The 22,714-nt window shown below is 67.0% G+C and overlaps 1 protein-coding gene and 1 long non-coding RNA gene across 8 annotated transcripts in view; one reads left to right on the top strand and one right to left on the bottom strand.

The window, feature by feature from the left end:
• Positions 1–2,093: 2,093 nt before the first annotated feature.
• LOC112649841 (uncharacterized) lies at positions 2,094–10,327 on the bottom strand. Of its 3 annotated transcripts, XR_003129742.3 has the most exons (4): positions 10,158–10,327; positions 3,363–3,659; positions 2,978–3,091; positions 2,094–2,676 (listed from the first exon to the last, which is right to left on the bottom strand). It is a non-coding gene; the product is annotated as an uncharacterized LOC112649841 (long non-coding RNA). The 3 variants fall into 3 exon arrangements; XR_007414163.1 differs by having other exon boundaries at positions 2,978–3,659; XR_007414164.1 differs by lacking the exon at positions 10,158–10,327 and adding an exon at positions 4,046–5,766 and having other exon boundaries at positions 2,978–3,659.
• Positions 10,328–10,338: 11 nt separating this feature from the next.
• The window catches only part of PHF19 (PHD finger protein 19), a 41,574-nt gene continuing 29,198 nt past the window's right edge, over positions 10,339–22,714 (top strand). For 3 of the 5 annotated variants that reach the window (XR_004803617.2, XR_004803616.2, XM_035696923.2), the window contains exons 1-5: positions 10,343–10,941; positions 12,837–12,921; positions 18,546–18,611; positions 19,022–19,426; positions 22,389–22,566. Coding sequence is in view for 3 of the 5 variants with exons in the window: in XM_035696923.2 (XP_035552816.1) it covers positions 10,802–10,941; positions 12,837–12,921; positions 18,546–18,611; positions 19,022–19,426; positions 22,389–22,566 (874 nt within the window). In the remaining 2 variants the exon portion in view is untranslated. Of the gene's footprint in view, positions 10,942–12,836; positions 12,922–18,545; positions 18,612–19,021; positions 19,427–22,388; positions 22,567–22,714 lie in introns of all 5 variants that reach the window. The other 2 variants (XM_035696925.2, XM_035696921.2) reach the window with 2 other exon arrangements.

Below are 22,714 nucleotides of genomic sequence, written 5' to 3'. Positions count from 1 at the left end.
CCCCCAGGAGCCTCCCCCCGGCCCCGCAGAATGTGACCTGCTTGGGAAATAGGGTGATCGCAGGTGGAATCGGTCAGGGCAAGGGAAGGCCGCGGCGGGGCGAGGATGGCCCTCACTCCGACAGGGCCGTGTCCTTGTAAGGGGACGGAGATGCCCACACAGACACTCGAGGGAGAGCAGCCCACAGCGATGCTGATGTGTGAGCGACTGGGGGGGCACAGGGGGGCACCCACAGGAGGGTGCGGGAAGCGGGGCGCAGAGCCCAGGGGCACCGGGCCTGGCCACGCAGACGCGAGGAGTGCTGCGGGTCCCGCAAGGGCAGCAGGCAGTGGTGGTCGTCCGCTCTGACCGCGGTGGGGACAGTGGCCCGCGGGCTGCCAGACGGGGACGACATCAAAAGCAAGGCCCGGGGTCCTGCGCACTCTCCCTCCTGGCCAGTTAACGGCCCACGGCCCAGGGAGTGAAGCACCCGGCCCGCCCGGCCCACCCGCCCGGCCGCCCAGGCTCCGCTCCGCCTCCCTTGCTCCAGGCCCACGAGCCGAGGGACGCGGGCGCAGGCCACGGGCCGCCCTGGACGCCGCTCCCCGGCAAGGCTTCCCTCGGGCTCCTCCGAGGCGGCATCCCCGCTGCCACCGCCTGACTCAGTCTCCCCACCTGTAGAGCCGCCGTGCCCTGGGTGGGGAGGACGGAGCCCGGCAGAGGGCCGGCCGAGCGCAACCTCTTGGCCAAGGCCCGGGCCAGGCTCCCAGCCAAGGAAAATTCTAGTGGAAAAACGAAGACAGGATTCCAGGTTTATGAGTCCCAGACGCTGAAAAACAAAACTGCTGAGTTGTCTCCTGAGTTAGGGAAACAGCTCCGCCGCCCTGACGTTTCCAGGAAACTGTGTGAAGGCTCCGGGCGAGGCCGGCGGGGTGGGGGGGTGCCCGGGGATGGGGTGCCCGGGGCGGGGGGGTGCCCAGGTGTGGGGGGGCACATCCTGCGGGACCTGGTGCTCGGGCGAGGCCGGGCCAGGAACACCCCTCGGACAAAGCAGCAGCGCGGGCCCAGGGAGCCGGGGCTGCGGGGGAGCAGGCACAGGGGCTGGCACGGGCGCCCGGCTTAGGGGGCACCACGCTGGGGCCTCGGCGGGAAGGTCCTCAGAGGGCGCAGGGGCGGCGGCCTTGTCCCAGCCACGGTGGCCATCCCTGCCGTGGTGGCCCTGTCCCCGGCCATGCTGTCCCTGTCCCTGGCTGTGCTGTGCACACGGTGCCCCGCGGGGTGAGCCCAGCCGCCCCATGTCACCTGCCCCGGCCCACAGACACCCACTCAGCGGCTTTGCCTTCTGGCTCGCGGAGCGCTCTCAAAATCAAGAGCTTCCACCTACAAATCCAGATTGCCAGCTTCCCTCCGACCCTTGGACGAGGCGGCCGTGGGCACGCGTGTGCGTGAGTGTGCCCGCCTGGGTCCCTGCTTCCCAGGATGTGTCCTTCCCCGTGGGTCTGTCCTCGGAGGGCCCCGGCGGTGGGGGGCTGGGGGCACACACGCTCTCCGCGGAAGGAGAAGCGGGATGGGGATAGGCCAGTGCCAGGCCCGCCGTCCGCAGCCCTGGTCCCGTCACCGGAGGGGCAGCGGGGACACGGGCCCTGCCCCAGGCTGCGGCTGTGCAGCTGGACGCTGGTCACCAGACCCGCACCCAGGATGGCAGCCGGGCGGCTTTCCTTGTCTGTTTGATTTTGCATTTCAGACGTGCCTCCATCACAGCCCCCGAGGGACTCAGGATGCTCCTCTCAGGAGGTGTTACCTAGGGGCTGCCTTCAGCTCAGGTCATGGTCCCGGGGTCCGGGATCGAGTCCCACGTCGGGCTCCTGCTCAGCGGGGTCCCTGCCTCTCCCTCTCCCTGCTGTTTGTGCGCTCGCTCGCTCTCTCTCTGGCAAATAAGTAAAATCTTTTTAAAAAAGTGTCACTGAATGTGTAGACTGTGGTTCTTTTCAAAAGGATCCAGGGGGGCGCGTGGCTGGCTCAGTCGGTAGAGCCCTTGGGGCAGGGATCGCGCCTTGCGTGCAGAACCAACTTTTAGAAAGAAGTCAGTGACAAAATAAAAGAGGCAAAGAGGCTCACGGTATAAGCTGAAAATGTATTTGGTGAAATGCCCGGCGGGGGGGGGGGGAGCCCGCAGGAGTGGCAGGTAGGCCTGTCTTCCCACTACCCGCGAGCCCTCCAGAGCGCACGTCGGTCCCGCGTCACAGGAGTCTGCTGGGCCCCCTTTCTGTACCACAGGCCGGTGGGCACAAGGGGCCACACAGAAGAGCACGCCCTGTTCCCAGGCCTGGAGACGCAGCCCAGGAGAAGTGGGCGCAGGGACAAGAAGGGACGGGGTGTCATAGAGACATCGTGGGCCCGGGGCGGAGAGGAAGCCTGCGACTTACGGGGTCAGCTCGGTCCCCCGCCCCCGGGCCCGCATCCTCCCTTTCGTAAAGTGAGAAGGTCAGAAGAGAGAAGCCTTCCGGAGCCCAGGGCCGCAGCAGCCCCGCCGCAGGGCATCCCCCAGGCCAGCGAGCTGCAGCCCTGGCCCCGCTCTCGCTCCCGCCCCTCCGTCTCGCTTCAGGTCTTGGCTTGTGCTGGACACTCAACTGGCTGGAGCTCTGAAGGCGAGTCCTCAGAGGAGGCTTCCACATTGCTCGCTCTTAAAAAAAAAGTCTGGAGTCCAAAAAGAGGAGGCATCAGGTGGAAGCCTCCAGCGTCCGTGACGGGGGTCCTGGTCCGGGGGACGCAGCCCCTAGACGGGCGGGAGAGTTCACCCGCCTCCAGCCCAGGGCTCCAGGGCTCAAGGGCCTGCCCCGGACTGCACCCCCGTCACAGAGGGAAACGGGCCGAGGCGGGAGCCCCCCACCCCCCGCCGCTCCCATCCCGAAGCAAAGCGCTCCCCACTCCCGGGGTTTTTCTCTCAGGCTGAGTCCTGAGGACGGAGCAAGATGAAGGCCACAGGCAGCGCCCCCACCTGCTGCGGGGACACCAGCTGTTCGTGGTCACCCCGGGTGCCCCGTCTCCCGTCGTGCGTGCGCGGAGAGCAACGGTTCTGCAGCGGAGCAAGGCCTCGAGACCCGGGGTCCACCTGGCGGGGAGAGCACCGAGGAAGGGACTTCTCGGGGTAACTGCGGTCCTTCCAGGCGGGGGACAGAGGTGACAGAAAGGGCGAAGAGAAGGGTAGGGCGACAAGCTCGCCCTCCTGGGCCCCAACCGCGTCACCATTCCCGAGTGTCATCGGCGCCTTTACCATTAACTGGAATCCCCGTTGTGGTCGCAAAGCGGCCAGTCCCAAGATGATGGGGAAAGCCCAGGGACATCTCTGAGGCCGACGATTCTAGAGCCACTCGGTTCCTTACCTTAAAATCTGAGAAATTGTGGAGACGGTGAAGATTAGCAGACGTAGAAACGCCCTTCCACGAGCAACCCGACTTCTCTCCTAGTTTTGTTAGGACGCATCTGGCTCTTCAGCCCTAAAGGACAAGGCGACGGCAGGGACGCTTCCCTTAGGTACAGGTGTTCAGGGATCGTGTCCTGCGGGCTGGTCGCCTGAACCGGGCCGACGCCCGTGCCTGTGCCAAGCCAGGGAAACAACGACGAGCGGGCGCCGCCAACTCTGCTCCATTGGCTTTAAGTCATCTAATTTCCTATATTCCCTAGAAGGCAAGTGGGGCAGAAAGAAAAAACCTTGTAAACAGGCCAGTCATTACAAGTGTATTAGGACCAGAGGTGGGGGCGCCCTGGGGAGGGGGGCTCAGGGAATGACCCCGGAGTCCCGGGGTGGAGTCCGCGCCCTCCCTGCCCAGCGGGACCTGCTTCTTCCTCTCCCTCCGCTGCTCTCCCTGCCTGTGCGCTCTCTCTCTCTCTCTCTCTCTCTCTAATAAATAAATACAATCTTTAAAAATGATTTTTTTAAAGGAACCAAAATAGAGGTTAACAGAAGGAAACATGGGACGTTTTAAATCATGACAGCCAAGTAGGGCAAAGAGGGCGTGCGGCGCAGGCTGCCGTTCTCACGAGACTATTTGGCGCCAAGGCTCACCTTGTGGCCGCGGTCACCTGTGTGCAGGTACCCGGAGACGCCCCGAATGCGGACGGAAGAGGCCAGTGTGACGGACTCTCCTGGATGACGGCCGGCGGCCCCCGTCTCACCGGACCTCCTGGCCCGGGACCGGCAGCCATCAGAGGAGACCGAGGTGAAGCTCCCAGGGAAGCTGCTCGCTAACTGGCTTGCTTTGTTCCGTTTTGAAGATGTATTTATTTATTTATTTATTTATTTATTTATTTACTTACTTACTTACTTACTTACTTATTTATTTGAGAGAGAATATGAACGGGAGGAGAAGGGGGCGGGAGAGAGCATCCTCCAGCCGACTTCCCACCGAGCGCGGAGCCGACCCGGGGCTCCCTCCTCACAGCGAGATCAAGGCCCGAGCAGACATCAAGAGCCTGACGCCCAACCGCGGAGCCCCCAGGGCCCCCCAGCTGTTTCCACCAACACAAGCTGCGACACACGAAGCACGCTGCTGGCAATGAAAAGAAGGAACGCAGGGGCCAAGCTGGGAGCACGCGGTATTTATAAGGCCCACGTTCTGGGCCCCACACTTCAAGGGCAGGACTGTGCTCGGGGGCGCCCCGGGGCCCCAGGAGGCCGTGATGGGCCCGGGCCTGTCGGCCTCAGGCCCCAGCCGCGACCCGGCAATGGCCTGCGGCCTAACACGTGCAAACACACGCGGGGGTCAGTGGAGACGCCCCGGCAGCGTGGCCGCCCCGGCCGTCTGCCCGCTGCCCCAGGACAGACCTCTCCTTCCCCACGTGCACCCAGTGGCTAACTCCGCCCGCTCAGGACGACAGCCACCTGGCTCTTGTGGAAGAAACGTGGCGCGCTGAGGGGCAGGGGAGCGGGCTCCGCCGCCAGGTGGCCCCCCCCTCAGCCACCTGTACCCCGGCCACATCTGGAAACTGGAAGTGATGCTGCGCAAAGGACGCAGGCGTCCGCTCCGCTCCATTCCATTTCCACGGGGGCCACCTAGACGCTTCCGCAGGCTGCAGTGGGATCCCGCCTCCGCCCCAAGGGCTAGTGACCCAGCCCGCAATGACCCCTCCGCCCGGCCCACCGCAGCCTGAGCCGCAGCACCCACGAAGGCGCAGCCCTACAGTGAACACAAAGTCTGAAAACCCTCACGCGCGCGTCCTGTGATCTGTACGGTCATTCTCCTCTACCCCAAAAATCAATCAAGTGTTGTTTTATGGACTATTACTTGAGCACTCATTCATTCATCTTCCATCTCCTCCTTCCCCCAAACAACTGGCTTAGAGCCGAGGAAAAACAAACAGAAGTCGGACTCCTAGTCCAGTGCTCACTCCAATATGTAAGGACATCCTCCAGCATTTCACTGGGGGCGGTGAGAAGGAAGACACCTCCCTTCCTCCTGGCACCACGTTGTCGGGGCTTTGTCAGTTTTCACCACTTTTCTGTTCTCCATCTTAGAAGGGATGAATACTCTCTGCTCTACGGGCCCCTGGGGGCTCAGTCATGATCTGAGGGTCCTGGGGTCCAGCCCCACATCATCGTGTTGGGCTTCCTGCTCAGTGGGGAGCCTGCTTCTCCCTCTCCCTCTCCCTCTGTGCTCCCCCTGCTTGTGCTCGCTCTCTCTTGCTCGCTCTCTCTCTCAAATGAATAGAATCTTTAAAAAAAAAAAAATCTCAGCTCTAGGAACAGGCCAGGCCAGGAGGGGTCAGCTTAGGGGCCTGTCGCCTGTGCTCTACCTGCATAGCACCCAGAGTCCCTCCGGTCACTCAGTACCCAGCACCTTTCAGGAGCCACGAGCTCAAAGGCCGCGAGACGAGGCGGGCACTTCAATGCCAAGAGCCTGGTGGCCGGAGGGTGGAGGACGGAGCCTCGGTCCTCTGTGGGCCCAGCAGACGGGATGTGCAAGGCGCTGCTGGGACCCTCCCTACTTCCCTGTTCCTGAGTCACAGCCTCCCGCTCAGACCACCAGATCGGAGGGCTGAGCCAGATGAACTACATTTCTTTTTAAACTTATTTTTGGAAAAAAAAAAAAATTTCTCTGCTGGGTAGAGATGAGTCTCCCTCCAAAAGGTCTTGATTCCGTTCTGAGTCAGGTTCAGCCTCAAGGGCTGGGCTTTCCATTTCTTCAGCCTCGCTGGTCCCTGAGCCCTCAAAGGTCCTCTGGTGATGCCCCCTCGATTTCGAGAGCCCCCCAAAACAAGCCAAATGACCACAGATAAGTTTTTGGTACTTTCCAAAATTAAACTATTTCCCTTGGTAAATTTCCACCAAATGAGCTCACGAATTTGAAAACAGGAAGTGACACATGAAGAGAGTGAGGTGGGGTGGCGCTCACTTGCACTGCCCGTCTCCGGAGGGCAGGGTGCTTGGGACCAGAGAATGGCTCCACAGGCCCCAAATCCTCCGTGGGTACCGCCAAGAATCCGTGAATTTTTAAACCAGAGACTCCAAATCCGATGCTTTTCTCTTAGATTGAAAGACCCAGCAGAGCCCACGGCGGGTCACCTTCCCACCTGGTGCCAGCGTGGGAGCCCGGGAGCCCCTCTTGCCCGTAGGCAGGGGTGGCCCCCAGGTAGGCCCGGCTCTGCCCCGGGGCAGGAGGCTGCCCACCTCTCAGGTTAAGAAGCCAAAGCCGAAGAAAAAGAGCCCAGGCCCCAAGTGCAGCAGAGAGAGAGAGAGAGACAAAGAGACAGAGAGAGACAGAGGAGAGGGAGAGAGGGAGGGAGGGAGGGAGGGAGGGAGAGGATGCAAGGGATGCCCCCTGGGAAGCAGAACGAGGAACCCGCAGGAGCCTCACCCCGCCCCACCCCTCCCCAGCTCCCCCTCCCCTCCCCTGCCCGCTGCAGATCCGCAGACATAAAGGCCTTTGGCAGGTTTTAAACAAAAATTCTCCGGCAACGCTAAGCTCCACAGCCGCTTTGGCGGGTGTAGACAGGGTCCCGGGAATCCGGTCCTGAGGCCTCCGATGAGCTCCGAGCCCGCCCCGCGCCCCCGGGAGGAGAGGGCCGCCCCCACCAGGAAGCCCTCGGGAGCCGCGCGCCCATCGCACGCGGGCTGCGGGGTCGGGGTCGGGGTCGGGGTCGGGGTCGGGTCGGGGTCGGCGAGCCCCGCCTTGGCGCCACGCGCGACACCGCCCGCGGCCTCAGTTTCCCCGGCGGGAAGCGCTCGCCCCGCCCCCGCCCCGCCTCCCGCTTCCGCCTCCCGGGCCCCGTCCCCGCCCCACGCCCCACCGGAAGCTCCCGGGCCGCGGGGAGGCGAGGCTGGAGGCCCTGCACCCGCGCCCGGCACCCGCGCCCCTGCCGCCCCCGCCCCGCCCCGCCCCGCCCCGCCGGACGCCAGCCCCGCTCGCCGGGGCCTCGCCAGGTGCCAGGTGCGCAGCCCGCCCCCACCCCAGCCCTTGCCGCGGGAGGCGGCACCCGGGGGCCCCGGCCCCACCCTCCACCCGCCACGGAGAGGGACGCACCTGCCCCCCTGCTGCCCCCGCTGCACCTGCCGCCCCTGCTGGACCAGCTGCACCTGCTGGACCTGCCGCCCCTGCTGCACCTGCTGCCACTGCTGCCCCTGCCAGCCCTTTTGCCCCTCCTGCACCTGCCGCCCCTGCTCCCCCTGTCACACCTGCCGCACCTGCTGCTCCTGCTGCCCTTATGCCCCTGCCCCCCCTGCTGCACCTGCTCCTCTCCTGCACCTGCCCCCCCGCCGCACCTGCTGACCCTGCTGCACCTGCCGCCCCTGCTGCACCTGCCGCCCCTGCTGCACCTGCCGCTCCTCCTGCACCTGCTGCACCTGCTGACCCTCCTGCACCTGCTGACCCTGCTGCCCCTCCTGCACCTGCCGACCCTGCCGCCCCTGCTGCCTCTGTCGCCTCTGTCCCCCCTGCTGCCCCTCCTGCACCTGCTGCCTCCGCTGCACCTGCTGCCCCTCCTGCATCTGCTGCCACTGCTGCCCCTGCCAGCCCTTTTGCCCCTCCTGCACCTGCTGCCCCTGCTCCCCCTGTCACACCTGCTGCCCCTCCTGCACCTGCTGACCCTGCTGCCCCCACTGCACCTGCCGCCCCTGCTGCACCTGCCGCCCCTCCTGCACCTGCTGCCCCTGCTGCCCCTCCTGCACCTGCTGTCCCTACTGCCCCGCCACACCTGCCTCACCTGCTGCCCCTGCCACCCCTGCTGCCCCTGCCGCCCCTGCCCCCCCTGCCACACCTGCTGCATTTGCCACCCCTGCTGCATCTGCCTCACCTGCTGCACCTGCTGCCCCTACTGCACCTGCATTTGCCACCCCTGCTGCATCTGCCTCACCTGCTGCACCTGCTGCCCCTACTGCACCTGCTGACCCTGCTGCTACAGCGCCGGGGGTAGGGGGGTAGGGGGATGCACCACACAGACAGGGCTCGGGGTGCCCAGATAGGCCATCAAACAGGGGGGAGGGGACAGGCGGTGCTCACGCAGGGATGCGTAGGGTCACCAAGCTGGGCCCCCAACCCCATTCCATGGGCAGACCACCGAGACTCCCCCCAGGTGCACCGCAAAGGTCACGTGGATGGATGGGACCAGTGGGGTCCTCACGGAACACTCCAACCTTGGGGATCCGTGCAGTGGCAGTACCAGGGGAGGCTCAGAGCAGAAGAGAAGGGGGTCGGGAGGAAGAGGAGCCAGAGGTGGGGGCGGGGCACACGCAGGGCTGCAGAAGCCAAGGAAGGCAGGGAGTTTGAAGCTGAGGCCAGAATGGTGTCAGGTGCTGGGGTGGGGGGCCCGGGCACTGGTGATGCCAACATCGAGGTCCCTGAGGAGATGGTTCCAGAGGTTCAAGTGAGGAGCTCTCTGTGTAGACAGCCCTTTCTACAAGTCCCCTTAAAGCGTGGAGACAGTGTAGATGCCGGAGAGGACTTTGGGGTGAGGGCCCAGGGCGTTTTAACACAGAATGTGGTGGGAGCCCAGGCCCTGGGCAGGAGCCCCGTGCTGCCTGCGAGACCTTGGGCAAGTCCCTTAACCGGTGTGCCTCAGCCCCTGATCTGTAAAGCGGGGGTGATGGTGACACTCCCTGCCTCATGGGGGTCACACGAAGACTAGGAGAGGGGTTAAGAGTACGTGACCCGGTGCTGGAATGCCACCTGCCATTTCTCACTCTCATTATTGGGACAGCTGGGCGTCTCTCCATGCCGACAGGGAGGACCTGGTAGGGGGACGCCAGGCCCAGGGGGACCAGGGCCCATGAAGCAAGGGCCCCAGGGCTCAGACGGAGAGATGGGTGCGCACCTGTGCCAGACGGAGGGAGAGGGAACTGGTGGGGGTGCAGGGACACGCAGCTTGGGGCTGGGGCTGAGGGGATGCCCCTCTGGGAGCTCTCTCCAGGAGGCCCCAAGGTCGTTTGCTGCGGGTGGCCCGCCAGGGTGGTGCCCCGATGCGCAGCTGCAGGGGGAGGCGCCGTGTCCTCTTCGCCACACTGGGAAGGGGGGACAGTCGAATTCTTCTAGGGTCAGAGGACGGCTGAGCTGCCCCGACCCCGTGAGGCAGGTAGGGACGATGGCCATGGGGACCTCCCATCCTGGTCCTGAGGAGCGGGGCCGCAAACCCTGGCATGCGATGCCTCGGCCTCCCAGCACCCCGGGGCGGCACCCACACAGCAGGCCACCCACATTCCCTGGGTCCCCACGACTGTCAGACCAAGTGACACATTCCTATCCTGCCTCACTTTGCAGGTGCAAGGACGAGGTCCAGAGGAGTTAAAGAGCAGGCCCAGGACCCCCAGCCGGTAAGCGGAGGATGGGGACCCGCGCGGGTGGGTCCAGCCTCAAAGGCCAGGCCTCGAAACTACGGGGACGTTTGTGGAATCCGGAGGGATCGGGAGGCGCAGGGGGATCTCCCGCCCGCGGGGTGCTGGCAGGGAGGCTCCGCAAGCCCACGGTGGCCTTGGCCTCCACCGTGCGCCCCGAGAACCAGCCCGGCTTCCTTGCACCTGTGGCTCAGGCCGCCCGGCCCGGCCTCTGGGTGCTCGTCGCTCTGGGCCCCGCGCCCCGGCCCTGCCGTCAGCCCCCGCCAGGCTGCCCAGAGGAGAAGGACGTCGCCCACGCGCGGGGGACCCACCGGCAGCCATCCCCGTGGCCCGCGTCCCCCTGGCTCGTGTTTACCTAGAGCTTTGTTCTTGGAGCTGGACATGCAGGGACGTGCCCCAAGTATGCGGCCCCCTGTGACTTCCTGAGGGGAAGTGGGGAGGGCGCTGGGCACGTCCTGCTCCCAGAGGAGGGGAGGCCGGTGTCGTCACTGGGAGGGCCGGGGAGGGCCGGGAGGGCCGGGGATTCTTACAGCCGGCGGAGCCCGTGGGCGAAGCGGCTTTCACCTGAGACGCGCTCTGGGCCCTGCCTGCGAGCCCTGGGGATTTCCGCGCGGGGAGCTCCCCCACAGTTCTCCTGGGGTCCCCGGGCTCAGATCGCTCACAGCTGTGTCCCCAGGGAGGAGGGGGGCCCCCGGCAGCCAAGGTGCTCGGCCGGGAACTCGGACTGCAGTTCCTGAAAATCCGAGGCTCAGTTCTTTTTCTCTCGCTCTTGTTTTCCTTTTCTCTCACTTGAAAGCACGACGGGCCTCCCAAAGCGCCTGCCACCATCCAGGGGATTTCTTGCACCGCAGCGGGTAATTCCTGCCCCGTCCCCGCGGTGACTCAGCCGTGACGTGGAGCCACAGGCGGCGAGAGGACCGGGCGCCAGACCCCGCGCCGCACACAGGCGCCTCGCGGCTCGGCCCACGCTGCCCGGGCTGCTGTCCCCGCGGCCCCAGGATGGCCTCCGGCTCGGCCAGCAGCCCCCGCCCGGCGCCCGACGAGAACGAGTTTCCCTTTGGGTGCCCCCCCGACGCCTGCCAGGAGCCGGCAGAGCCCAGGGCCGTCCGCTGTGCCGCCTGTCTCCCCGAGAACGTGAGGTGAGGGGCCGGGGAGCAAGGGGCGGGGGCCGGGGCCCAGGGCAGGGCCCCCGAGGGCGCCGGGGGCAGGCGGCCTCACCTGTCGGCGCCTGCGGCCGTGGCCCTACAGGACGGCGGGCACGGCAGCCGTGGAGGGTGTTGGGCCCCAGCAGCCGGGGGCCGGGCGCCGAGGGCCTCTGCGCCCCGTGGGGCCGTCTACTGACCTGTGGCCCGGGGCACAGCGCCCAACGTCTTAGGGCCTCGGCGTCTTCGGCTGTGAGCCGCCTCCGCCGCCCTCGTGCCCCCGATGACAGCTGCGGGCAAGTTCCTCTGACGGGTGCGGCCCCCTGGTCAACGCGCGGCTCCTTCCACGCGCCCGCCCGCTGCTGTCTGCCGCGACTCCCCTCAGGGGGCTCCGGCCACCTGCGCCGACAGGGGTCCACACCCCTCCATTGCTCTACAACGTGTCAGGTTGCGTGCGTCTGTACGCAAACACCTGTTTATACGGAACATACACCCTACGTCCGTCTAAGATGCAGTGTGCGCCGCGCGTGTCGTATGGAACATGTAAAAGCACGTGTGTACGCGTGTTTACGACATATGACTCAGGGAGGTGATGGTAATACGAGCGTCAGTCTGGAGCAACTATCAGGCACCTACTGTGTGCTAAGCACTGTCCCCTTGGATCTTCGGAGGAGCCTGGAGGGGTGGCCCTGTACTGCCGTGGCCCTAGATGGACGACGCAGCCTGGGGAGAGGCTGGGTCAGCCTGCCCCGGGTCACGTTCCTGCCACCTGTGCTGCTAAAGCCCCATGCCCCCACCGTGACCTTCATTTGGGGCTTTACGGAGGAAGATGGTGGGAAAACGGAATCAGGAAGGCTCCAGAAGGTCGAGTGCTGTGATGGGGGAGGCTGTGCAGACGGGGGAGGATGTGGCTGTGGGAAAGCCAGGTGGGGAGGCCGGGAGCAAAGGCCGACTGCATGTTGCTCGGGGTTCACCGCAGGCTCCCGCGGCGGCTCTCTTGGCCTCCCCCCATTCCTCCAAAACGGGGCGGGCGGGGACAGGTGCCGACTGGGGTGTCGGGGGTCCAGGCCCAAGGCCCGAAGAGCTCGGCTCCTGACTCTGTCTGCACCAGGCCCACCCAACGTCCCCGGGGCCTTCTTTCCTCCCATCTAAGATGGGCCTGACTGGTGGTTCCCACCGACAGGTGCTCCCTCTGATGGGTGCTCCCTGTGACAGATGCTCCCTGTGACGAGTGCTCCTTGTGACGGGTGCTCCCTCTTGTGGGTGCTCCCTGTAACAGGTGCTCCCTCTGACATGTGGCTCCCTCTGACGGGTGCTCCCTGTGGCGAGTGCTCCCCCGACAGGTGCTCCCGCCGACAGGTGGCCGTCCCGTAGGTCGGCATCACTCGGGAGCGTTCTGACAGCATGTGGGTCCCAGCGTCGCCCGCTCAGAGTCTGACCCGCGCTCCTGGTGAAGAGCCTTGGGTCACTTGCTCTCGGAGGCTCCTTCTTGTTCTAATGGCCTGTGGTCACCTGTAGTCGCTGGAGATGCGAGACCCCAGGCCAAACAGAGTGGCCGAGAGGGCACACGCAGCCACGTGTCCACAGTCCCTTACCCGAGGCCCTGGGTCACATGTATTTGAGAATTCAGAGTTCTTCGGGTTTTCAGAAAGCGGGTCAGCGGGGTAGGACGTCCTCGGCCTGGCGGGCGTCGGGCTGCGCCTGTGATCAAGCGCGCTCTGGTGTCTGAACCCGACAGCCTTGCGGGGGGGGGGGGGAGTCGGGGATGACACCCCGCCGCCCCAGGTCAGGCGGCTGCCGGCCAGACCGCGGGGTGCTGGCGCAGGGCGGTGAGCCTGTGGCCCGCTGGCAGCCCATGAACGTGTCGGCGGCGTGTGTTCCCGTGTCCCCAGGAGCGGCGAGGACCGGATCTGCCCGAAGTGCCAGGGGGACGACCCGCAGTCTGGAAGCCCGGGCAGCCCGCTGTCGCAGGAGAAGGTACGTGGCCGGGAAGGGCGCTGGCGCTGGGCAGGGCGCTGGGCGTGCGGAGGTGAGCACCCCGAAGCCCCCGCAGGCTCCCGCCTCTAGTCTAGGGTGGGGCGGGGCGGGCCCCTAGGCGCCAAGGTGACCCACGGGGAGGACACGGTGCACCCCGCCTGCGCCTGCGGGCCAGGCGAAGAATGAATGGCTTTTATATTCTAACTGGTTTTAACAACTGAAAAGAGTGGCATTTGGTGACATGAAGACCTTATGCGGTTCAGACTTCTGGTCCTCAGCGCCGAGCCGGTTGTTTCCATGTTGGGCTCAGCTGCTTGCGCCGCCCTGGCACAGGTGGGTGGGTGACGGGTGCCACCTGGGGACCTAGACGGCCGTCCTGCCCCCGCCCGCCCCCGACGGGGAGGCCGCGGTCCGCCCCCCAGGCTCGGCCGGGCTGTGCCTATAGGAACAAGAGCCGCCGTGCGGTGTGAGCCCCCAGGGGGAGCACGCTCCGGATCCCTGTGTCCAGACGGGGCGTGTGGCCCTGGACCCGCGGCCCGTGATGCTCCCACGTGCCAACCCGGGCCGGGCCACTCCCGCCAGCCGGTGACCAAGTGAGACAAGCAAGGAAATCGCAGTGAGACCCTGGGAGGACCGACACCTTCCGTTCGTAGAAGGAGCCCTTGTCCGGGATCCGTCCTCCCCGGACGCGTCTCCACGCAAATGGAATGGTGGCGGCGGGAGGTGACGGGGTTCATGAGAAAGTCTTCACTTGGTACAATTTTTAAAACGGCAATGTGCACGTCAATCTTCCAATGGAAAAAAAAGAACAAACGTGCGTGGGCCGAGGCGGTGAGAGGCCGCGGTGGTCCGCGGAGGACCCTGCACCCGCCGGGGAGTCTCGGCCGGGGTCTCCCCTCTGGCCGCCGTCACCCGCTGGAAGCCCCTGCTGCCCGCAGCCCACGGGCCCTCCCACCCGAGACCACGGCCCAGCGTCAGAGCCCGATGCCCGCGGCCCAGATGGCGCTCCTGCCGCCAAGTGACGAGCCAGGTGGGCGCTGCAGGGCCACCCCGGGACCCGTGCCGGCCAGGTGACCACCGTGGCTGGCCAGGTGGAAGCCGGAGGCCACAAGTCCTGGCGCCTTCCTGTCCCTTCCCATCAGAGAGGGGAGGGACCCCCGTCTCAGCAGCCCGTCCCCTGCAGGCCCCCACGGGAGGAAGGGTGAGCCCGCGGAGCCCTCGGGCCTGCGCCAGGTCAGAGCCCGTGCGAGGCCCAGGCTGCCGGCGGGCGTCTCGGGCCCGGGAGCCCAGCGGGAGGGGTCAGCACCCGCGGCCCGGACGGCCCCTGCCCAGGGAGGCCGCCGCCACCTCCCGGGGCCCCTGCCCGCTCCAGCGCTCCGGGACCGTTTCCACTTTGTCGTGTTTCTTCCTCTTTAACAAAATCAATACGTGTTCATTGTACGAATCTCCGGTCTTAGAGGTGAGAGACCTTTCGATGCCGTAATCCAGTGGCTTTAAGTCTTCATCCTGTGAACCGAGACCAGAACCCGTGCTCTAAGGGGGGAGCCTGGCACCCGCCCCCTCCTGCTGCCCCCACCCCGCGGACTCTGGGGGCTCCGGGGTCGTGCAGGGCACAGGGGCCTCCGATGGGAGGATGATGGACGCCGATGGGCTTCGGGGGGCCTGGGTGCTGCCGCCTACGGGGGCCTCTGGGGCGCCGGCAGCTGCAGACCTCCCGCCCCAGCTTCCTGGCCCAGGGTGAGGCTCACGCACAGGTGGTCTCCACCTGCACAGAGCCACAGACTGGGAAGACCAGAAGCTTCTCTGCCTCCTGACCCCGAAGGGAACTTGGGGGCTTTGACCAAAGGAAAGCCGCTGATGAGAAGTCAATGCTCTGCGCAGTGGTCAGTTCTGAAGTCTGTGGGTGCAGGAGAGCCTGGGAAATGGGGTGCGGGGTGGCCAGGGACCGGCCGAGGTAACCCGGCGCCCAGCCTGTGAACAGCACCCAGGCCAGGTGCTTCTTAGGGGGTCCTTGTCCTCTGACCGCATCGGCCTAGTGTCTGTCCCACAAGTGCTCCAGCCGTGGGCTCGGCGCTAATGCAAGGCCCAGAGGTTAAAGGGTCACTGCGACCTGGTTAGCGGCCCGTTCCGGCCTGCCAACACCTGCCACCACCTGCCACAGCCTCCCACGACCCGCCACGACCCGCCACGGCCCACCCCAACCTGCCCAAGGATGTGACAGCGAAATAAGGAGCAGCGGGTGTCTGGGAAAAGCGTTCAGGTCTGTGTCCCGGCGAGCCTGGGGAGAGGACGGCTTCTTCCGCTCTCTGGCCTCGGGCGGCCCTGGAGAAGCCCGCGGCTGGCACGTGATGCTGTGACTTACGCTGGGCGCGGGCCTGTGACCTCCTCCGCCCAGGGCGCCCGACTCTCGCTCCGTGTCCAGTTTGTACGGCGCCCACGTGTGTTTCCCTCCGGGTTTCCGTCGGCCCGCCGCCCGCCGCCCCTCGAAGCAGGCCTGCCTCCGTGGAAGGACGCCGCCCGTGTTCCTCTGGGCCCCGTCCCAGTCTCCCTTGTTGGTGACAGCCGTGCGCCCCGTGTACCGGTGTCCCTGGAAGCGTGATGCCTGCGGATGACCCCGGGCCCTTCTGGCCTCGCCAGTTGCCTCAGTAGCTTCACGGCCCTGTGACGTGCGGTGTCACGGGTGGGGCGATAGCCCACGTCTCCCAGCGTGCAGGTGACATACTGAGGCCCGGGGAGCAGGTGCGCGTGGACCAAGGTCCCATCACAGCGGGAGGCAAACCTGGGTCGTGACCCCTGCCTCCAGGCTGCGGGCACCTCGGGTGACCCCAAGTGTCCGATGCGGGTTTGGGTCACGCAGGCCGTGTGGACTCCACCAAGTGCGACGGGAACACGGGAAAGGGCAAGACGGGTGTGGACCAGGACCCAGGCCGGGCCTCCCGCAGGACGCGGGAGCAGAAGCTGCCAAAGGGGCAACAGGCGGCAGCCGGGAGGAGGCCGGGCCGCGTAGACCGGTGCACCCCACCGGCCCCCGCCCGCGTGAAGGGCCCGGCTGTACCCCGGGGTGCCGAGCCCCAGAGCCGCCGTGTGGCCGGCCCTCTGCTGCGGGCAGTGGCGGGTCCCTGTGCCCCGCACCTCGTGGCGCTCGCCGCTCAGAGGCCGCAGCGCCCTGGGGGCTCCCGACGCACCTGCGGCGCCACCCCAAAGGGCGGGGGGAGCGGCCCGCAGGCCCCTGGGGCGCAGCCAGGAGGAGCAGGGTGCCCGCGGGCCGGGATCTTTCTGTTTCCTCTGCAGAGGCAATTCCACTGTGAACGTCATTTCTTGCAGGCGGTGGGGCGGGGGGGCCCTCGCGCGGGGACGATTGCGGCTCGAGACACGCACCAGGCCCGGACAGGCGCCCATCCTCCCTCCGCAGCCCCAGCCCGTTCCCCGGCTGCGCCTCGTCCCTACCCTTTCGGGGGGGCCACCTCCGGTTAAGGCGAGGACTCCCCTTGGGCGGGAGGACCCAGGCCATGGACTCGGCCGCTGCCTTCCTTGGCGCTGCCCTGAGCCGCCCCGGCCTTCGGCTCCCCACTGAGGCAGAAGCCGAGGCTCAGCCGCAGCCTCCTCCGGGGCGAGAGGGCCGCAGGCCGCGGTGCTGGGGGGCGGGGGTGGGGGCAGCAGGGCCGGCAGGGCTCTAATTGGACAGAGACCCAGCCCGGGGCTCCGCGGCCTCAGGCCCACGTGAGCTCACGGCCGCCACGGCCCGGGCTTCCCCGGACGGACAGGAAGCTGGTCCGGCCCGCCGCCTCCCGAGGTCCTGCGGGGACCCTGTGGGGACACACGCCAGGCGCCGCGGCCCAGGTACACGCGCACCTTCAGGACGCCCCCACCTGCCCGAGGAAGCCCAGGCCCAAAGGGTCTTACCGGGCCAGTCACTAGGGGTCCAAGAGGTGCAGGGCGGCGCCTGGGTGGCTCCTCGGCGGAGCCTGCGACCCCTGATTCCAGCTGGGGTCATGACCTCAGGTCCTGGATGGAGCCCCACGTGGGGCTGTACGCTCCGGGAGGGGTCCGCTTCAGGATCCTCCCCGCGCTGTCCCTCCCCACCCGCGTGTTCTCTCTCAAGCAGATACATAAGTCTTGTTTTAAAAGAGGGCGAGATGCAGGGGTTAAATGAGAGGCAGTGCGCGCCAGCCCGGGGAGGAGGGGAAGGCAGCAGACCCGAGGGCAGCAGGAACAGCCTGCCCCGAGCACCGAGGCCGCGGGCCGTGCTCCCCACGCCGTGCACACCGGCCCCACGGCCGCCCGGGGCCCACGCGGCTGCACTCCCCGCGCAGAAGCCCGCAGGCCGCGCGGCCTCAGCCACACAGCGCCCGTTCTCGCCGCCCTGGGGGCTGAGGGAGGCGGGTCTGTCCGACCCGGCCCGCGTGTAGACGCTGCCCTCCCGGCGTGTCATCCTGCCCTCACTCTGACCTCATTACCTCCGTGAAGACCCCGCCTCCAAACACAGTCACGTTCGGGGGTGGGAGTCCCAGCAGATGACCTGCGCGGGGACAGGGCAGTGTCATCCTCATCCCCATTTTGCAGATAAGGAAACCGAGGCAGGGAGAGGTTAGTAAGTCTCCTAGGACCCAACAGTTTGCATGTCAAGTGACTGGAACGGGCCTGGCGCTCCTACAGGCAGCGTCCCCCACGCCCCGCGGCTCCCCCAGGAGCGTGTGCTGCCCTGAGGAGGCCTGGGGCAGCCTGGCTGGCCGCCGAGGCCCCCGGAGCACCCCCAAGTCCGTGGGACCGGCCACCGCCCCCCTGCTCATCCCCAGTCCCCCGGGCAGCGCCGTCCTGGGCTCTGGGTCTGCCCCGCAGAGACCGCAGCAGCGGGCCCAGCGCCCCGACCATGCGCCCCACCCCTCCACCTGCGGGGTCTACGCACTCCCAGCCCTCGGTGCCCGGCTCCCGCCTCCTTACCCCTCCTTCGACTCCCGCTTTGGGCAAAAGCACACCCTGGTTGGGCCCCCAGGGCCCAGGGCCGCGCCAGCCTTGGGGACCCCGCCGTCCCCATGCCCCCCACCTACTGGGAGAGGCTGCAGCTCCCATCCCGGCTCCGCCAAGGCCACCCCCGCCCCCGCCTCAGCGGGATGTCTGGGTCCTGTGCCTCGTTGGGGACAGGCTGTGCTTGAAGCCCAGGACAGGGGGAGGGGGTAGATGGGGACAGGCCCTGGGGCTGCAGGAAGGGGGGGACGGGGACAGGCCCCGGGGCTGCGGGAGGGGGAGACGGGGAGAGGCCCGGGGGAGGTGATCACTCAGGAGGGAGGGGAGGTGATCACTCAAGCAGCCAGTGTGTACCCAGCGTCGCCCCCGCAGTGGTCACTGCCCCCCACGCTGGAAATGCTACTGTGACCTTCACAGGCACCCACAGCAGTGGGGACGACTGTCAAGCTGGGTGGACCAGTCCCGACAGGAGGGGGCAGTGCTGCCAGCAGGACGGCAGCAGAGGCCTGGGTCGGGGTTTGAAGGAGTCCCCGGTGGACAGAACAGCATGTGCCTCCTCAGGGCCACCCGCTGGCGCCCTGCTGGGTCCTGGGCTTTGCAGGAGAGCCGGGTGGCCGCTGGGACCCCTTAACATGTGGTGACACACTTGTCGCTTCCAGGACCCGCCTGAGGTGGCTGAGGCTGAGGTCGGCTGCCCGTTTGCTGGAGTGGGCTGCCCCTACAAGGTAGGCTTGGGGCGTCCCCGCTCGGAGTGGGCTTGAATGGGCTCAGTGTCCTCGCTCCGCCCCAGGTTTTCCCTCCGGGTCAGGCTGAGCCGCTGGGTGTCCCTAACATTACTGACCTGTCAGTTCAACAGATGCCACTAGCGAATCCTCTCTGTGCTCAGGGACGTTCTAGTAATGTCTACCCCAGCCCCAAGTCACTCACCACACCACCCCCCGCCACGTGGTCCTGATTCACCCCTGCACACAGCTGGGGCGCCGCGGATGCTCCAGTGGGCAGGAGGCGTGTGGGCCGGGTGTGTGTGATGCCAGGGCCCTCACCAGCGCCCTCTTCCTCTCTCCTGCTGGGTGGGGGGACCTGACTTTCCCGGGAGCCCTGGGGCAGCAGGACCCTGAGCCCCCCCCCTCCGCAGGGCAGCCCCAGGCTGATGCAGGAGCACGAGGTCGCCTCGCAGACCACCCACCTCAACCTGCTGCTGGGATGCGTGACGCCGTGGATGGCCCCACGTGGCCCCGGGGGCGCGGCCCTGGCCCTGGAGCGGAACCTGTCGGACCTGCAGCTGCAGGCGGCCGTGGAGGTGGCTGGGGACCTGGAGGTGGACTGCTACCGGGCGCCCCGCTCCGACAGCCAGGACGAGCACACCCTGCAGCGCCTCACAAAGGAGAAGCCCCTGGCTGAGCTGCAGGAGAAGCTGCGCGTGTTCGAGAACATCGTGGCCGTCCTCAACAAGGAGGTGGAGGCCTCCCACCTGGCCCTGGCCGCCTCCATCCACCAGAGCCAGCTGGACCGCGAGCACATCCTGAGCCTGGAACAGCAGGTGAGCTGGGAGCCCAGGCCCTGCGCAGTGGGCTCGGGGGTCCGCGGCCCGGCTCAAGGCCCTGCCAGGTGGGCTCAGAGGCCCCACGGTCACCTCAAGGCCCTGCCCAGTAGGCTCGGAGACCCCACAGCCCAGCTCAAGGCCCTTCCTGGTGGGCTTAGAGACCCCGCGGCCCAGCTCAAGGCCCTGCCGGTGGGCTTAGAGACCCTGCGGCCCAGCTCAAGACCCTGCCCGATGGGCTTAGAGACCCCACGGCCCAGCTCAAGGCCCTGCCCGGTGGGCTTAGAGACCCCGCAGCCCAGGTCAAGGCCCTGCCCGATGGGCTTAGAGACCACATGGCCCAGCTCAGGCCCTGCCCGGTGGGCTTAGAGACCCCGCGCCCAGCTCAAGGACCCTGCCCGGTGGGCTTAGAGACCATGTGGCCCAACTCAGGCCCTGCCCGTGGGCTTAGAGACCCCGCAGCCCAGGTCAAGGCCCTGCCCGGTGGCCTTAGAGACCCCGCAGCCCAGGTCAAGGCCCTGCCCAGTGGGCTTAGAGACCCCGCGGCCCAGCTCAGGCCCTGCCCGACGGGCTTAGAGACCCCACAGCCCAGCTCAGGCCCTGCCCGGTGGGCTTAGAGACCCCACGGCCCAGCTCAAGGCCCTGCCCGGTGGGCTTAGAGACCCCGCGGCCCAGATCAAGGCCCTTCCTGGTGGGCTTAGAGACCCCACAGCCCAGCTCAAGACCCTGCCCGGTGGGCTTAGAGACCCTGCGGCCCAGCTCAAGACCCTGCCCGGTGGGCTTAGAGACCCTGCGGCCCAGCTCAGGCCCTGCCGGGTGGGCTTAGAGACCCCGCGGCCCAGCTCAAGACACGGCCCGGTGGGCTTAGAGACAATGTGGCCCAACTCAGGCCCTGCCCGGTGGGCTTAGAGACCCCGCAGCCCAGGTCAAGGCCCTGCCTGGTGGGCTTAGAGACCCCGCAGCCCAGCTCAGGCCCTGCCCGATGGGCTTAGAGACCCCGCAGCCCAGCTCAAGACCCTGCCCGATGGGCTTAGAGACCCCACAGCCCAGCTCAAGGCCCTGCCCGGTGGGCTTAGAGACCCCGCGGCCCAGGTCAAGGCCCTTCCTGGTGGGCTTAGAGACCCCGCGGCCCAGCTCAAGACCCTGCCCGGTGGGCTTAGAGACAATGTGGCCCAACTCAGGCCCTGCCCGGTGGGCTTAGAGACCCCGCAGCCCAGGTCAAGGCCCTGCCCGGTGGCCTTAGAGACCCCGCAGCCCAGGTCAAGGCCCTGCCCAGTGGGCTTAGAGACCCCACAGCCCAGCTCAGGCCCTGCCGGGTGGGCTTAGAGACCCCGCAGCCCAGGTCAAGGCCCAGCCCGGTGGGCTTAAGGACCCCATGGCCCAGCTCAGGTCCTGCCCGGTGGGCTTAAGGACCCCGCAGCCGAGGTCAAGGCCCTGCCCAGTGGGTTCAGAGGCCCCACCACCCGGTTGGTGTCGGGAGCGCAGGCAGCCTCCCTGCAGCGTCCTCCCCAACCAGACAGACTCCTCCCCGACCCCACCACCACCCGCCCTGCCCTACAAACAGGCCCTCTCCTGGGGCCCAGGACCCCCTAGGAAGGGCGCTGACTCACAGGCAGGGCCAGGGCCAACCCAGCAGCCCGTGCGCCTCAATCCCTTGCCTGAATCTCTACGGGGACAGGCTGCTCCCTTCCAGAGCACATCTCTCCACCGCTGGGCGTTTTTCACTATGAGAAAGTTCTTCCTTATACTAAACTAAAATCGGCCCCTCGGTGTAGTCGGTGCCTTGTTCCCGGCCCTGCACTGCAGGCCCCCTGCGCGAACCTGCCCCCTGGGCCCTGCACAGGCCTTCAGAGACCAACAGTCCCCGAGGACTTCCTCCTTGAAGCTCAGCGGCCTCGGTGGTCCCACCCCAAGTCCCCGACATGACCCCTCTGACCAGAGGGCTGTGCCCTCCCTTGCTCCAGAGCTCGTACTTGTCGTGATATAACCAGTATCCGTGCCAAGAGTGCTCCTTTTTTCCCTTTTCCTGTCCAGCAACGTTCCATCAGTGTCTCACGCAGGCTCAGGCCTGGATTTAGTTCCAGCTCCCCACGGCTTTGCTATGCAGGCCTGGATGGGTCACGTCCCCTCTCAGGACTCCGGCTTGCTCAGCCGAGAATTAGGGACTCGGTTTCCTTTCAGGACGCTCACTTCCATTCCTGCCTTCCCTGAGAACAAGTCCATGTTTTTCTCAAATGTCAGTGGGGGCACCTGGCAGAGAAGCGGGCCCCGGTTTGAGCGTTTGTCTATGTGACCATTGCCTCAGGTCGCGGTGGGCCCCCCAGGGCAGCAGCCGTGTGTTGAGTGCATCCAGAACCTTCCTGGCTCTGGTACCTGAGCAGTGAGCCCAGCCAGCCCTCCTCGGGGGAGCCCCTGTGGAAACGGCACAGGCTGTGTCCCACGGCCCCTGGGGTGGAGGGGGGAGGCTCCCAGGGGACGGCTGTGTGGGCCGTGGGGTAGGGTGGGGGCCACGGAGGACGGAGCGGGGACAGAGGCCGGGGGACAGCACAAGGCCACTATGTGTGCCTGGGGGAGGCTTTCCGTGGCCCCTGTGCCCACCTTGTGCCCTCCCGCCCCCTGTGCCCCCCATTACCCCGTTACCCCCCCCATCCTCTCCAATGTCCCCCCGTCTGTGTTGTACCCCCGTGTCCCCCCATGCCCTCGTCCCCGCCCATGCCCCGTGTCCTCCATCCCCTCCATGTCCCCCATCTATGCCCCCGTCCCTGCCCACGCCCCATCCCCCATCCCCTCCATGTCCCCCCGTGCCCACCTCGTGCCTCACCGTGCCCCCCATCCCCGCCCACGCTCCCTGTCACCCATCCCCTCCATGTAGCCCCCAGCCGTGCACCCCCCCGAGCCCACCCCGTGCCACCCCCCCCTCCCCAGCCCCTGGCTCCCTAGTGACTGGGCTTCCTTGGCGCAGGTGGCGGAGCTGCAGCAGACGCTGGCCCAGAAAGACCAGGCCCTGGGCAAGCTGGAGCAGAGCCTGCGCCTCACGGAAGAGGCCTCCTTCGATGGCACGTTCCTGTGGAAGATCACCAACGTCACCAGGCGCTGCCACGAGTCTGCCTGCGGCAGGACCGTCAGCCTCTTCTCACCAGGTACCCGCTGCTCCCCCGGGCGCAGACCCGCAGGGGTGGGGGTGGGGGTCAGGGTGGTGTTGGGGTGCAGGGGTGCGGGGGCAGGCTTCCGGGAAGCAAGCAGGGACGGCAGCGAGCCAGGTGACCGCCGCGCGGGGTCCAGCGGGGC

This window comes from Canis lupus, chromosome 11 (assembly GCF_003254725.2).
Source record: "Canis lupus dingo isolate Sandy chromosome 11, ASM325472v2, whole genome shotgun sequence".
Taxonomy (NCBI): domain Eukaryota; kingdom Metazoa; phylum Chordata; class Mammalia; order Carnivora; family Canidae; genus Canis; species Canis lupus.
This window is presented reverse-complemented; position numbering and strand designations above follow the sequence as displayed.